The sequence below is a fragment of the Schistocerca americana genome, chromosome 1, assembly GCF_021461395.2.
Source record: "Schistocerca americana isolate TAMUIC-IGC-003095 chromosome 1, iqSchAmer2.1, whole genome shotgun sequence".
NCBI lineage: Eukaryota > Metazoa > Arthropoda > Insecta > Orthoptera > Acrididae > Schistocerca > Schistocerca americana.
The window spans coordinates 372,648,789-372,662,782 of record NC_060119.1 but is presented as its reverse complement, the minus strand read 5'-3'; the positions used below and the strand labels follow the sequence as shown (position 1 = coordinate 372,662,782).

Sequence of the window (13,994 nt, the reverse complement as noted above, 5' to 3'; positions counted from 1 at the left end):
GGTCTCGGCAACAAACACTTTCGCGAGCGATGAGATAGGCAGCCAAGAGTTGCATTCACTTCAGAAGATGGTAACTCAGACTAGTGGCAGTCTAATGAATGACTAATGAAAATCTTGCTGAAGCTACCTGACGTCCAGAGAACCAATGCAAGAATGGAGCAACACAAAGCCGGAACTGGCAGACTGCACTACGCTCCCACAATAGTGTGCTGAGAGCGCCCGGAACGAGAAAGGAATCACTACCACCTGAGTAGAAGAATCACAAACAGCCTACAACCAAGAAAGCTGTCAAAACTACACGCCTTACTGGACAGCAGCGGTAAGGCAAGGTAAGGAAACGTACACTGCTGTTACATACACTAACCTCCAGGGCAGGTAACTGGAGCGTTAACGGCCACCAGGCATGAAAAATACCGTTGGTTGAACTTAACAAATTGTAACAAGCTGAACGCAGTAAACAGTAATAAGAAGTCGAAGAAATCTAATCAGATCCGCTTTCCCCAAGCACTCCAGTTGCTGCTCTTCGCCTCGGCGACACTGCGAGCAGCAACACGAACCCAAGTCACTGGAGAATCGCGAAATGTCACAATGGTGCAGGTTTGTCTACTTGAATAGAAACGCACTCATCTTAAAGCCTGCAGGATCTGGTTTACGACGAGGTCGTGCACCCTCGTGACCACACCTTCCATCCAGCAGTCCATGCGCGCCGCCAGCAGTCCCGGCGTGTTCTCGCGCAGTGCGGACCTGGCTCCTCCCGAGTCCCCAACCGACGTGGCCCACTCTCACGACACGGAAAAACGACGACGTCGCCCCAAAGATAGGGCACCAGTTACACCATATCGATAACTGCCGCTGCTGCCACTAGCGGACAGGCAACGCTTGCGTAACGAGTGGCGCCAGTCCAGACGAAAAGAAGACATACAACCGCAACCATGCCAACTAATGGATACGGTCTGGCCTCCAACAGAGGGCAGAAACCTACAAACAGCACCAATTGGGGCCGCAGCGCGGCTCAGGCACCGACATGGATATGGCGCCACGTTGAGCCCCGTGCCCAGGCTAGCTGCGCTAGGTTTCCCAGTTCAGGATCTATGGCGCGAACAGGCCGATCGAGGTGGTCCCACAGATTCTCCATTGGTGGCTGCAGAAGTACGATAAACTCATCCTGGTGCACTTCGAACCACGCACCTATACTGAGAGCTGTGTCAAATTTCGCCTTGTCCTGCTGGTAGATACCACCGCGCCGAGGAAAAACCAACTGCATGTAGGGTGCATTTGGTCCCCAAGGATACGTGCATACTTGCGTTGATCCATTGTGCGTTCCAGAATGACTAGACAACCCAGGGAATACCACGAAAACATTCCCCAGACCATAAGTGTTGCAGGGTGTTTGGTTTCAGACGTTTCACGCCGTACACGCCAACGGCATTTGTTCGATAGAGCATGCAACGTGATTAATCTGTAATGGCCACCTGTCGCCACTCAGTGGTGTTTTGGCGTGCAAGTTACAGCCTTACAGCAGTCGGAGAGGGTGCATCTACAAGGCACCTGCTGCGGAGGACCATAAGGAACAACCTCCGCTGAACGGTCGTTGAGGAGACACTGTTGATAGCCCCTTGCTTCACCTGGACGGTCAGTTGGTCAATAATAGCATGTCCGTTCGCCTGTACCCATCGCCGCAGCCGTAGTTCACTCCTTTCATCTAGGGCCCGTGGTACACTATAGTTGCCTAGGCGCCAGTTTTGGATAGCGCCATTTTGCCATGCACGGTGTACTTTGGCCACTTCGGCTCGCGAACAGTTTACAAACTTAGCCGTTTTGGAAATGCTTCCCCTTGGCCCGAAATCCAATGAATATATCCATTTGGACGTCAGTAAATCGCTCCCTTTCCGCATTGCAAGAATAAACTGCCTTGTTTTCGAGTAGAACAGAAGTGACTTCTGGCGTCAGCAAGGTAGTGTCATAGGCCCTCTGCTGTTCCTGATTTATATAAATGATGTAGGTGATAATCTGAGCAGCCCCCTTAGATTGTTTGCAGACGACGCTGTAATTTACCGTCTAGTAAAATCATCAGACGATCAATTCCAATTACAAAATGCTCTAGAGAGAATTCCTGTATGGTGCGAAAAGTGGCAATTGGCACTAAACAAAGGAAAGTGCGAGGTCATTCACATGGGTACTGAAAGAAATCCGATAAATTTTGGGTATACGATAAATCGCACAAATCTAAGGGCTGTCAATTCCACTAAATACCTAGGAATTACAATTACGAGCAACTTAAATTGGAAACACCACATAGATAATATTGTGGGGAAAGGCGAAACAAAGACTGCGCTTTGTTGGCAGAACACTTAGAAGATGTGACTAACCCACTAACGAGACAGCCTACATTACACTTGTCCGTCCTCTGCTGGAATATTGCTGCGCGGTATGGGATCCTTACCAGGTAGGATTGACGGAGGACGCCGAGAAAGTGCAGAGAAGGGCAGCTCGTTTCGTGTTATTGCGCAATAGGGGTGAGGGTGTAACTGATATGATACGCGATTTGGGGTGGTAGTCGCTGAAACAAAGGTGCTTTTCTTTGTGGCGAGATCTATTTACGAAATTTCAATCACCAACTTTCTCTTCCGAATGGGAAAATATTTTGTTTACACCCACCTACGTAGGGAGAAATGATAATCATAATAAAATAAGAGCCGGCCGAGCGGTTCTAAGCGCTTCAGTCTGGAACCGCGCGACCTCTACGGTCGCAGGTTCGAATCCTGTCTCGGGCATGGATGTGTGTGATGTCCATAGGTTAGTTACGTTTAAGTAGTTTTAAATTCTAGGGGACTGATGACCTCAGAAGTTAAGTCCCATAGTGCTCAGAGCCATTTGAACCATTTTGAATAAAATAAGAGAAATCAGAGCTCGAACGATAAGATTTGTGTGTTCCTTTTTCCGACGCGCCATTAGAGAGCGGAATGGTAGAGAGGTAGTATGAAAATAGTTCGATGAAGCCTCTGCCAGGGACTTAAGTCTGAACTGGAGTGTAACCATGTAGATGTAGATGTTTTCCGCGTTCTGCCGACACACTTTATATGCCCTCCACTGCTACTGTTGCCACCTGCCGTCTGTGAGTAGTTACTGCACTTATTAATGGGTGAATGGTTATCTCGAGAGTGATCTACAAGCATAAACTGGGGTAAGTTAGCCAATGGAGAACTCTGCAGTCTACAGTAAGTTTCGTGTGCCACAAAATTTTTCTGGATCGCCATCCAATTTAATTAAAATGGGAAAAATTAATAATAGAACTGAATTAATCACTGAACTGGTAAGCATTTCTAACGTGTTAAATCAGTAAAATAATCCAAATAAATTTATAAAATGCGCGTATGGGAACAATTTAAGTACAAACGTAAAATAAAGTAGTTCAGAGCAAGCAGGGGTTTAAGCCTCAACAAAAAGATTAAGGTAGTGACACAAAAGTCTACAAATATAGGGCCTGCCCTTTGCGCTTCAGATTGGTCGGTTGGTTTGGGGGAGGGGACCAAACAGCGAGGTCATCGGTCTCATTGGATTACGGAAGGATGGGGAAGGAAATCGACCGTGCCATTTCAAAGGAACTATCTCGGCATTTGTCTGAAGAGATTTACTGAAATCACGGAAAATCTAAACCCCGAATGCGAGTCCAGTGTGTTAACCACTGCGCCACCTCGCTCGATTTGCGTTTCAGAAGCGTCAGATGGAATGCGTTAAAAGTAATCTTACAGAAGGAGAGAGGTTTGAGCAACAGTCATCAGTTTGAAGTAGTGATTAAAATAAAACATATTAACAATTCACAAAGTAATTCTAAACTAAGATCTGTCGTTGCCTGTTATGTAACTAAGCAACTAACTTATACTACTATTATACTGAGTGCTGTGGTACACTGCGGTGATAAATAAAACGGAATTGTGACGCGCTCATGGAAAAAGTTCACACAACATACACAATTCACACATAAGAGTAGAGATAAAAAAAATTTCCCATCATAGTTCATCACTATCGCTGTGATTGAATTATTGCGAATTAGATTACTGTGGAATACTTTCCGACGGAGAAATTTTTCTGCATCATCTTGCACATCAAACTATGCTACGATGGCGTGGAACACCCGCAAATGCCGTGAATATACATGAATAAAGCAAAATTATTAAGACTCGTGGAAATTTCAAGAACACAAATGTAAACCGTATAGATACAAATAGCAAGAAAATATCTCGCGGAATTAAGGGTAAAACTTATTCATGATGGAACTGAAATTACACACTGTGGAAAAGTTCCCACACACATTCCAGTTAAAAGAGAAGTCAGACAACTGAATTTTAAACCTGTGCTGGAGCAACGAACTTCCCACACCACGCGTTCTGTTTGCACAAAGCGAGGACCGGAAAAACTTAAACCTATACAAAAAAAATATACTCGTGGCTACACTCTGAAAAATATAAGAATTCAACTACCGAATATGAACATGAACTAGTAAAACAAAATGTACATCAGTTGAGATAGCTACACACCATCACACATTAACACACCAGCGCCAAATCTCTCGTAAAAGCACCGTCTTCACTCACCACAGGTCCTCCCCGAGTGTCGGGAATACGCTCACTCTGCAACGAACTGCCCCTCAGGTAGCCGCAAGAGACGAGAGGGGTCCTTTCCGCTACCAATTTAACTGCCGTCGAGTAACTACCGAAAGAGTAAAATTCTTTTTGCCTTGACTGAGAAACCTACGTTGGGTACCCTGTTGTTACCACAACAGACAGCCAGATGCTGTAATGCTTCCATATGTAAGACAAATACAACATACTCACTCACTCACTCACTCACTCACTCACTCACTCAGTCATACAGATGATAAAGAGAGAGAGAGAGAGGAAATTTTGGAGCACAAAATGTAGATAATGTACATAGGATTAGATGCTTACTGAAAAAATTGGTACTCGAATGTAATTGCGTACCACTGAATGGCGAAAACACGAAGTACAAAACTATAATACAAATAATTGGGCGTGTCAGCACGGAATACAAGTTACGTGGTATGAAATGAATCTAACAGAGACGTTTCAACATTGATGTGATTGGACCGTGTATTTTAGAGAGAAGTCGTGCGTTTTACAATATTTGATGTAATAATATAAATTGCTGTAAAAGACAGACAAATATTGCTTTCAGCAATAAAAAATCAAAGTAATAAGAATGAGTTACGGACAAAATTATATTAAATCAAATGGCTCTGAGCACTATGGGACTTAACATCTTAGGTCATCAGTCCCCTAGAACTTAGAACCACTTAAACCTAACTAACCTAAGGACATCATACACATCCATGCCCGAGGCAGGTTTCGAACCTGCGACGGTAGCTGTCGCGCGGTTTCAGACTGAAGAGCCTAGAACCGCTCGGTCACACCGGTCGGCAAAATTATATTAATTAATTAAGGGAAACAATGGGTGTTGTGGAAAAACGTAGTAATCTGTAGAATTTTCTTTTGGTGTCGAAACATATGGAACATAAATTTTACATAAATTTTATTTACTGTAAACATACGAATTATTATTAAATGTGAAAGAAGTTTAGTGATGAAAGGAAAGATTTTATACGTGAGTTGTAGATTCTTGTCGTGAAAGCCTAGCAGGAACGTTTTGGGGGGAAGGGGGGTGGCATTAACTCGGTTAGATGTAGAGCCTTGCTCCCACCGATGCTTATGTTGTTACTAAGCTATGTGCTTACTTCTTGTTTACAAGTTTATGTGACTTTATATACAATAACATGTCACGGTTCATGTACCAGGTGATTTGGTCAAGGAAGAAGTCTTCATCATTAGTCTTCAATCTTGCTTGAGTCAGTTCGCTATCTTTCTCTGACGTGTCTGTCATGTTGATTGTTTGTTCTGTCCTGGGTGTCATACGGCTCTGTTTTTTCGTTCTTTTGCAAACATGCGGGCGCGTGGAGATCGAATCTGCCGTAAAGTTGGTTTCTTTCCGTGCTGTTCTGTATCTAGTCACGTTGTATAGCTCCTCGTATGTGTTCTCTGGCCTGTGTGAGAAATGAACAGTGTACTATTATCTCAAATAAGGAAAATCATATTTTTGTTTCCCCTGAAGGCGTTATGTAAGCAACCTGCGGCTTGGACGGGTGGCCAGATGACCGTTCGAGTCTGATAGTAATACAGATGTCTTCCTAAGTTAATAAGATAATTAGACGGCGACGGTGGCCGTGCGGTTCTAGGCGCTTCAGTCCGGAACCGCGCGACTGCTACGGTCGCAAGTTCGAATCCTGCCTGGGGAATGAGTGTGTGTGTTGTCCTTACGTTAGTTAGGTTTAGGTAGTTCTAAGTTGAAGCAGTTGCGCAGTTGAACGGAATGGACAGTATCTTGAAAGGAGGGTATAAGATGAACATCAACAAAAGCAAAACGAGGATAATTGAATGTAGTCGAATTAAGTCGGGTGATGCTAAGGGAGTTAGATTAGGAAATGATACACTTAAAGTAGTAAAGCAGTTTTGCTATTTGGGGAGCAAAATAACTGATAATGGTCGAAGTAGAGAGGATATAAAATGTAGACTGGCTATGGCAAGGAAAGCGTTTCTGAAGAAGAGAAATTTGTTAACATCGAGTATAGATTTAAGTGTCAGGAAGTCGTTTCTGAAAGTATTTGTATGGAGTGTAGCCATGTATGGAAGTGAAACATGGACGATAAATAGTTTGGACAAGAAGAGAATAGAAGCTTTCGAAATGCGGTGCCACAGAAGAAAGCTGAAGATTAGATGAGTAGATCACATAACTAATGAGGAGGTATTGAATAGAATTGGGGAGAAGAGGAGTTTGTGGCACAACTTGACTAGAAGAAGGGATCGGTTGGTAGAACATGTTCTGAGACATCGAGGGATCACCAATTTAGTATTGAAGGGCAGCGTGGAGGGTAAAAATCGTAGTGGGAGACCAAGAGATGAATACACTAAGCAGATTCAGAAGGATGTAAGCTGCAGTAGGTACTGGGAGATGAAGAAGCTTGCACAGGATAGAGTAGCATGGAGAGCTGCATCAAACCAGTCGCAGGACTGAAGACCACAACAACAACAACAACAACAACAAGTTCTAGGGGACTGATGACCTCGTCCCATAGTGCTCAGAGCCATTTGAATCATTTGTGAATAAGATAATTTGATACTTACGTCTCTTCCTCTTACGCTTGTCTGCAGATCCATCATCGAGGTGGTCAGCTACTCGAGGCTCTCCGGAACTTAGAGCATACAACAGTCTTCCGCGCCACCAAGAATGCTGCTACACTTCGCTAAACCACGTACCGAGGGACAAGTCGCCGTCGTATCCGAGGGATGAGAGCGGCGCCTGCGGATCTCCGCGTTCCCGCGACAGCCAGCAGTCCCAATCCCAAAAGTACAGCCTCCCAGACGACGAAGATACGACCGAACGATCTCCGACTAGATCGCCGCCGGCTGCGGACTTAGAGGACCGCCCTGCGGCGGTGGCGACAACGACGACGAGCCAGACAGCCGAGCAGAGTCCACCGGCCGGCACGTTCAGAGACAGGATGTCCAACTCGCCCGCGCTCAGCGCCCGAGTCCGCAGGCAGCAGTACTTCAGCTCGAGGAGCGACGACGACGCCGAGTTCCAGAGCAGGTACCTGCAGAACCACGTCCTGAAGCAGCACCGCGCAGACGTAGGCCGCCAGAAGTCGGACGACTACGTCGCGGGCAGCGCGCCGGAGGACAAGTCGTCCTCGCCGGGCAGCAGCCCCAGCGTCCAGGAGAGTAGGCTGGCCGCCGTGCGAGACCTCAGGGACGTCACGTCGTCCTCGACGAGCCACAGCAGCCGAGAGGTGTCGCCGCTCACCAGGAGGCACCAGAGCTTCGACGTCGTGGACAGGCCCCAGTCGAGGACCGTGTCGCTGCTGCAGCACCGGCACTCCTCCGTGGACCGCGGCGGCGAGGCGGCCGCCCCCGCGTCGCCCCACCGGCGCTACTTCCTCGTCGGGCAGGACGCGCCCCACTCGAGGCACTCGCTGCTCGGCCGCGACGCGGTGCTGCCGCCGCCGCCCCACCGCCGCCCCCTGCTCACCAGGGACTACGTGTCGTCGACGCTCGAGTACAGCGGCAACAGCGACAGCGGAGGCGAGATCGTGGCGACGCCGCCCCCGCACGGCCGCCGCTACGGCGGCGCCAGGGACGACACCTCGTCGCTGTCCTCGCACAAGGCTGACGGCTCGCCGGTGCACGCCAGCTCGGGCGACGATTTCGACGTCGAGCCGATAAGCGGGACGGTCTTCCGCAAAGTAACTGTCAAGAAGAGAAGGCAGGAGACTCGTAGGGTGCTCGACAACGGTAAGTACAGTCAAAGTGCGTTTCGCAAAAGCTTACTGCTTGCGATCCGGTCGCTGGTTACTAGATGCATTTGTAACTACCCTGAGTCAACAATATGTTGATGGTGGCGGTGAACTAAAACAGTACGACGACTACATTTTTGTTTTCAATTTCTGATCGGTTGCGAAATTAAAACCACGGCGAAAACCTGGTGAAGTGTTGAGCACATAAATTGTGCAGTGTCTCTACTATAGCCATCTATCGCATCACATCACACTGTCCACTTCTTAGCGCACAGTGAGCGTGTAAAGATGCCTAGAATAATAGCGTTTTCTTCCAAGTGTGAGGTGCCTACTGAGGGCTTTTGCCTGATTTCATGCAACCCGCATAACGTATCTGTAATGCGTTCCCTTCCCCACGACAATCCTTGGCTGCTCACTGCAGGTGCAACGAAGGTGCTCCTGCAGTGTTCTCGATGAAAAGTGTTCGATCATCCACCACATAGTCGGGGCTTGACTTCCTCTGACTTTCATCTCTTCGCTCACGGGAACCACTGGGTGCATTTTGTCACAGACAACGAGCTGCAGTTCAGTGTAGATAATTAGTGGAAATCACAGGTGGCTGCCTTCTTTGATGGGGATATTGAGAAGTTGGTATCGCGCTACAACAAACGTTTAAGTTGGAGCGGTGACTATGTAAAGAAGTAGCTTAAAGGTGTAACGAAATGTTGCAAATAAAACATTTTTGATTTTTCACTGTGGTTTTGATTTCGCAACTGAATGTAGAAGTTGAAAAAATAGCCTTCGTGGGTGTTGCATGCTTGAGTAGTGCACAAAATTACATTAGATCTATAGCCAGAAACAATTGTACAATAAAGCCTCTTTTATTTATTTTAAAGGTTTTCTAATAAATATATTGTTCCACAATTCTCATTAGAGTCTTCTAGGGATTGTGGATAGTAGATAAACTTTTCATAAGGGAACCCATGTCCAGAAACGAACTGTTTGGATGAGAGATAAGTTTGAAGACAGGATCACTTTAAAGTGTCCTCCTTTATGCAGGTTCTTCCGTACTGCCTAACGGGTTTCAGACACTTTACATTCGTACAAGAGGTACTAATCGATCTATTGGAAGATCTTTTACTGTCACTCCGTCAGCAACTGTGCTTACAACATCGTGGCGCAACCGCGCATTTTCCACGTGGCGTCCACTAATATCTCAACCAAACGTACTGTGAAAGGTGGGAAACCGAAGTAGACTAACTCTTTGGCCATCACGCTCGCCAGATTCACCTCCTCTCGCAATAAAGTCATGAGATGTTCAATTGACTCTTTTATTAGAACATGTTACGCGTTTCGGGATTACACCCATCTTCAGACATCACAAACTTCAACTCCTTCCTAACCAACCTGGCTTACAGCCTTAACAACAAGCACTGCTTGTGTCGCAGTTATAGTCATATGTTATTCGGCACTTTCTTAGAGTTGTCAAGGCTGTACGCCTGCTTGGTTAGGAAGGAGTTGAAGTTTGTGATGTCTGAAGATGGGTGTAATCCCGAAACGCGTAACATGTTGTAATAAAAGCTTCAATTGAACGTCTCATGACTTTATTGCGATTGTACAGTATTGGTTGCCAATTATTAACATAAAAATGATCGCAGGCCTCAGACGGGATTTTATGTCCTGTATATGTTACCTCCTCTCGACTTTCTCTTGAGGGGCCATACGAGAAGTCTTGTGTACGAGACTCATGCGCAGTAGGAAGAACATCTCCTTTCGGCAGCAGAAGTTATTGGGCGCACACGAGGGTTTATCGACTGTGTATGAGAACATGCGTCGGAGAACAGCAGGGTCGGTACGTGGAGCGTCTCTTGCAGAGAACACACGTCAGAGAGCTCATTGTCTCCGCTGTGCGCTTATGATGAAGCGGAAGATATCAAAGCGATCCGATTTTTCACTCTTATTTTGCAACCAAACGGGACTTTTCTGGACACGAGTTCCTTATCAAAATTTTATCTATCAAGTCTAATGAACTACCCGCACAGCCTGTAATAGGAACTCTGTACCACACTTATGATAACAAACATACTCAAAATAAGACACCATTTACACCTTCAACTGTTCAAATTAATTGTTTATCAATTCTGCGGTTGTAATTTCGGCAGTCTCGCAGTATTCCACCATAAAATGTCAGAGTTCGAAACCACAATTGTGAATGTAATACATAAATAATTTTAACAGCCAGAGCGAACAACCGCGTCCTTCAAGAAATTCTGTATGAATGCGAACTAGACAAAAAAATTAAAAAATGTGTTTACTTGTTTACATTACGTCACTCTTTCGCTTTCGGCTGTAACATTTTTCATTGCGCTGTTGCAATTTAGACTTATGTGAAACTGTCAAGCATCCACAAAAAATAAAACATAGAGTTTAAGGTGAAGGTTTTAGAAGAGCAACAGTAGGTGCTACAGATTTGCAGTCTGTTAACGTTCACAAACTTAAAATATACAATGTAATATCACGGCATGGAAATAGGTCGTATTATGACATCGTATCTTGTAAATATGTGGATGTTAGCAGCAAATTTTTTGTACGCACTGCTGTCTTCCTGTCACGTTTTTCTTAGGACATCATATTTATTTTTGTAGATGTCTGACAATGGCATATAGCCTAAATTGCAATAGCACAATACAAACCGTTACAGCCAAATGCCGAAAATGACGTCCCTTAAAGAATTTACAGAGGCTGTGTATCCATTATCACTCAAAGTTAATATCTGCTTATGTTACTTAAGTGGAATTTAAATGTAAATTTTTGATTACTGCTTCTAAATATCTTGTGTATTTTAGAATATTCATGTTTTTTTATGTCCGAAGAGGTGCTGAGAAGTCTTCAGCTGTTTACTAGGAAAAGTCACTTACGAGAAAGCGTTTCAGTTACTGAGAGTAGTTGGTTACACGAATATATCTGGTGGTTGGCGGTTATTCACATTTTTCTGTAACTGAAAGCGCCCAGCTTGAATAGCTAAAACCGAATAGCAGTGATTGTAAAATGCGGAAAAGTGCCTGCCCTACCATCCATCAAGGCCACTAATATCTACAATTCAGAATTTGTGTACAGTTCATGTGATAAACCTTGCGAATTAACTACAGTAGAAGCAAAGATCGCTGAAAAGAAAATAGCTTAATCGGTGATTATGGCCAGAAGAAACACAAGAGTCGTAAGTGACGCATCACAACGCAGCAATGTCTCTTTTGGAGAATTTGGCCCTGTAAGCGCATAGTTCAACCAAATAAGAGGATGGTTTGAAAAGTTCTCGGAACGGAATAGAAAAAAAGTAGTTACATCACTGAAACTTTTTTTTATTTTTCAATGTAGTCTCCATGTAGATTAATGCACTTAGTCCAACGATGTTCTAGTGCCTTGATCTCATATCGAAAACGTTTCCTCCAGGCCTGCAAAATAGTTGTCAACTCCGGCTATCAGTTCTTCGTTTGAAGTGAATCTTCGTCCACCATGAAAAATTTCCAGCTTTGGGAATAGATGGAAGTCTGACAGAGCCATATCAGGTGAATAAGGCGAGTGTGGCAACTATTCATACCCTTAGTTCGCGTAATTTTTCCATTGCGACGGCACATGGGTGCGGGCGCGCTTCAAGAGTCGCGGCACACATCTTGCTGATAATTTTTTCATTTCTAATTCTTCGGTTAAAATGTGATATACCCTTTCAGATGACAGAGCAATTTCACGCACTTTCAATCTGCGATCCTCCATAACTATTTAACTTCTGCAATGATTTCTGGAGTAGTGACACATCTTGGCCGACCACTGCGCGGATATCATAATCTAAGCTCTCCCGACCAAGTTTAAATTCATTTGCCCACTTGGAAACAGTTGAATATGAAGGCGCAGAGCCCCGCCCCCCCCCCCCCCCCCCCCTCCATCAGTTTATTCTGGCAATCGGCATAAATGTCCTTTGCTCTCATACCTTTCTTTACGAAGTACTCAATCACTGCTGGGATCTCGATTTTTTCCGTCCTCGCAAATCACTACGCGGAAACAAAAACGTGCCACGTCACCGCCACAGCTCTCTTCCAAGAGCACTGACGTGGAACGTGTTTACAGGCAGCAGTCCAGTGAATATCAGGTGAACTACTCGTTGCGCCAGCGCTGACCTCTCGTGGTGATTCCGAGAACTTTTCAAGCAATCCTCGTATTCAGGCTTTCACCAAGTATGTTACCTGATCAAACGTATTCGCTCACCCCTGCCGAACTAGCCACCATATGTCACGGAAGGCGCCCGCATCTCGTGGTCGTGCGGTAGCGTTCTCGCTTCCCACGCCCGGGTTCCCGGGTTCGATTCCCGGCGGGGTCAGGGATTTTCTCTGCCTCGTGATGGCTGGGTGTTGTGTGCTGTCCTTAGGTTAGTTAGGTTTAAGTAGTTCTAAGTTCTAGGGGACTGATGACCATAGATGTTAAGTCCCATAGTGCTCAGAGCCATTTGAACCATTTTTTTGTCACGGAAGGCGGACTCGCCAGTATAAGAGATGCCGGGGAGCACTGTGTTGTCAGCAGGGGCGGAAACAGCAGAAGGTGTCGGTCAGTTGAATTCAGTAATTTCGAATGTACAGTAGTCATGGGACGTCAACTGAGTAACAGGTCCATTAAAGACATTTCGACTCATGTAAAGCTGCCCACGTCGACAGTTGGTGATGTGATTGTGGAGCGAAACGCCAAGGAAGAACCGCAGCTAAAACGAGAGACAGGGAGACCTCGTGTACTGGCGGACAGGGATCGTCTAACATTGTGGAGGGGTGTCGTTTTACAAATTCGTGAGAAAAGGGGAAATAATCACTCGTGAGCTCCAAGTCCTACCAGCAGTCCAGCTGCTCAGGCAGAACAATGGTCGAGCAACTGGTCATATGCACACAGTGCTAAGCGACGCTTTAGGTGGTTTAAAGAGCGAAGCCACTGGGCAGTGGGTAACTTGAAAGAAGTGATTTGGAGTGACCAGTCACGCTGATGGAAGGGTTTCGATTTGGCGAATGCTGGGAAAACATTACATGGCAGCTTGCGTGGTGCCAACGGCGAAGTTCAGAGAAAATGCTGTAATGTTATGGGGACGTTTTCCGAAGTTAGTGTGCGGTCCTCTTATTGCGCTTAAGAGAACGCTAGATGCGGAACGATGTGAACACATCCTACAGCATTGTGTACAGCGTACAGTAGAGAAATAGTTCGTAGACTGTGATTGTTACACCACGACAATGCATCCTATCGTAAAGCAGCACCTGTGAGACAATGGTTTGTGGACAGTAGCATTCCGGAAGTGGACTGGCCTGCCTAGAGTCCCTATCTGACCCCAGTGGTACACATTCGCCCCAGACCCCAGCGTTCAGCATCACTAACACGTCACTGAATGCGTCCCCAGCGGAGTTCAAGTCGTCGTAAAGGCGAAAGGTGGACACGCTCCATATAAATGTCCTCTAATGTGTCCAGATACTTTTGACGAGCCAGAGTAATACGAGGGTTGCCCAGAAAGTAATGCACCGCATTTTTTTTCTCAGTCGAAAACAATACTGGAATGCGAAACGTATGTATTATTTGAAGTCTCCTGAGTGAGCACGCCAAGTTTCCGTCACTTCCGACAGATAGC

General features: G+C 45.7%; 1 protein-coding gene across 1 annotated transcript in view; it reads left to right on the top strand.

Annotated features, from left to right (window-relative positions):
• Window positions 1–13,994, top strand: part of LOC124551262 — a 476,485-nt gene that overhangs the window by 214,195 nt on the left and 248,296 nt on the right. Inside the window, exon 4 of the mRNA XM_047126298.1 lies at window positions 7,224–8,363. Within this exon, the coding sequence (XP_046982254.1) occupies window positions 7,224–8,363 (1,140 nt within the window). The remainder of the gene's footprint in view (window positions 1–7,223; window positions 8,364–13,994) is intronic.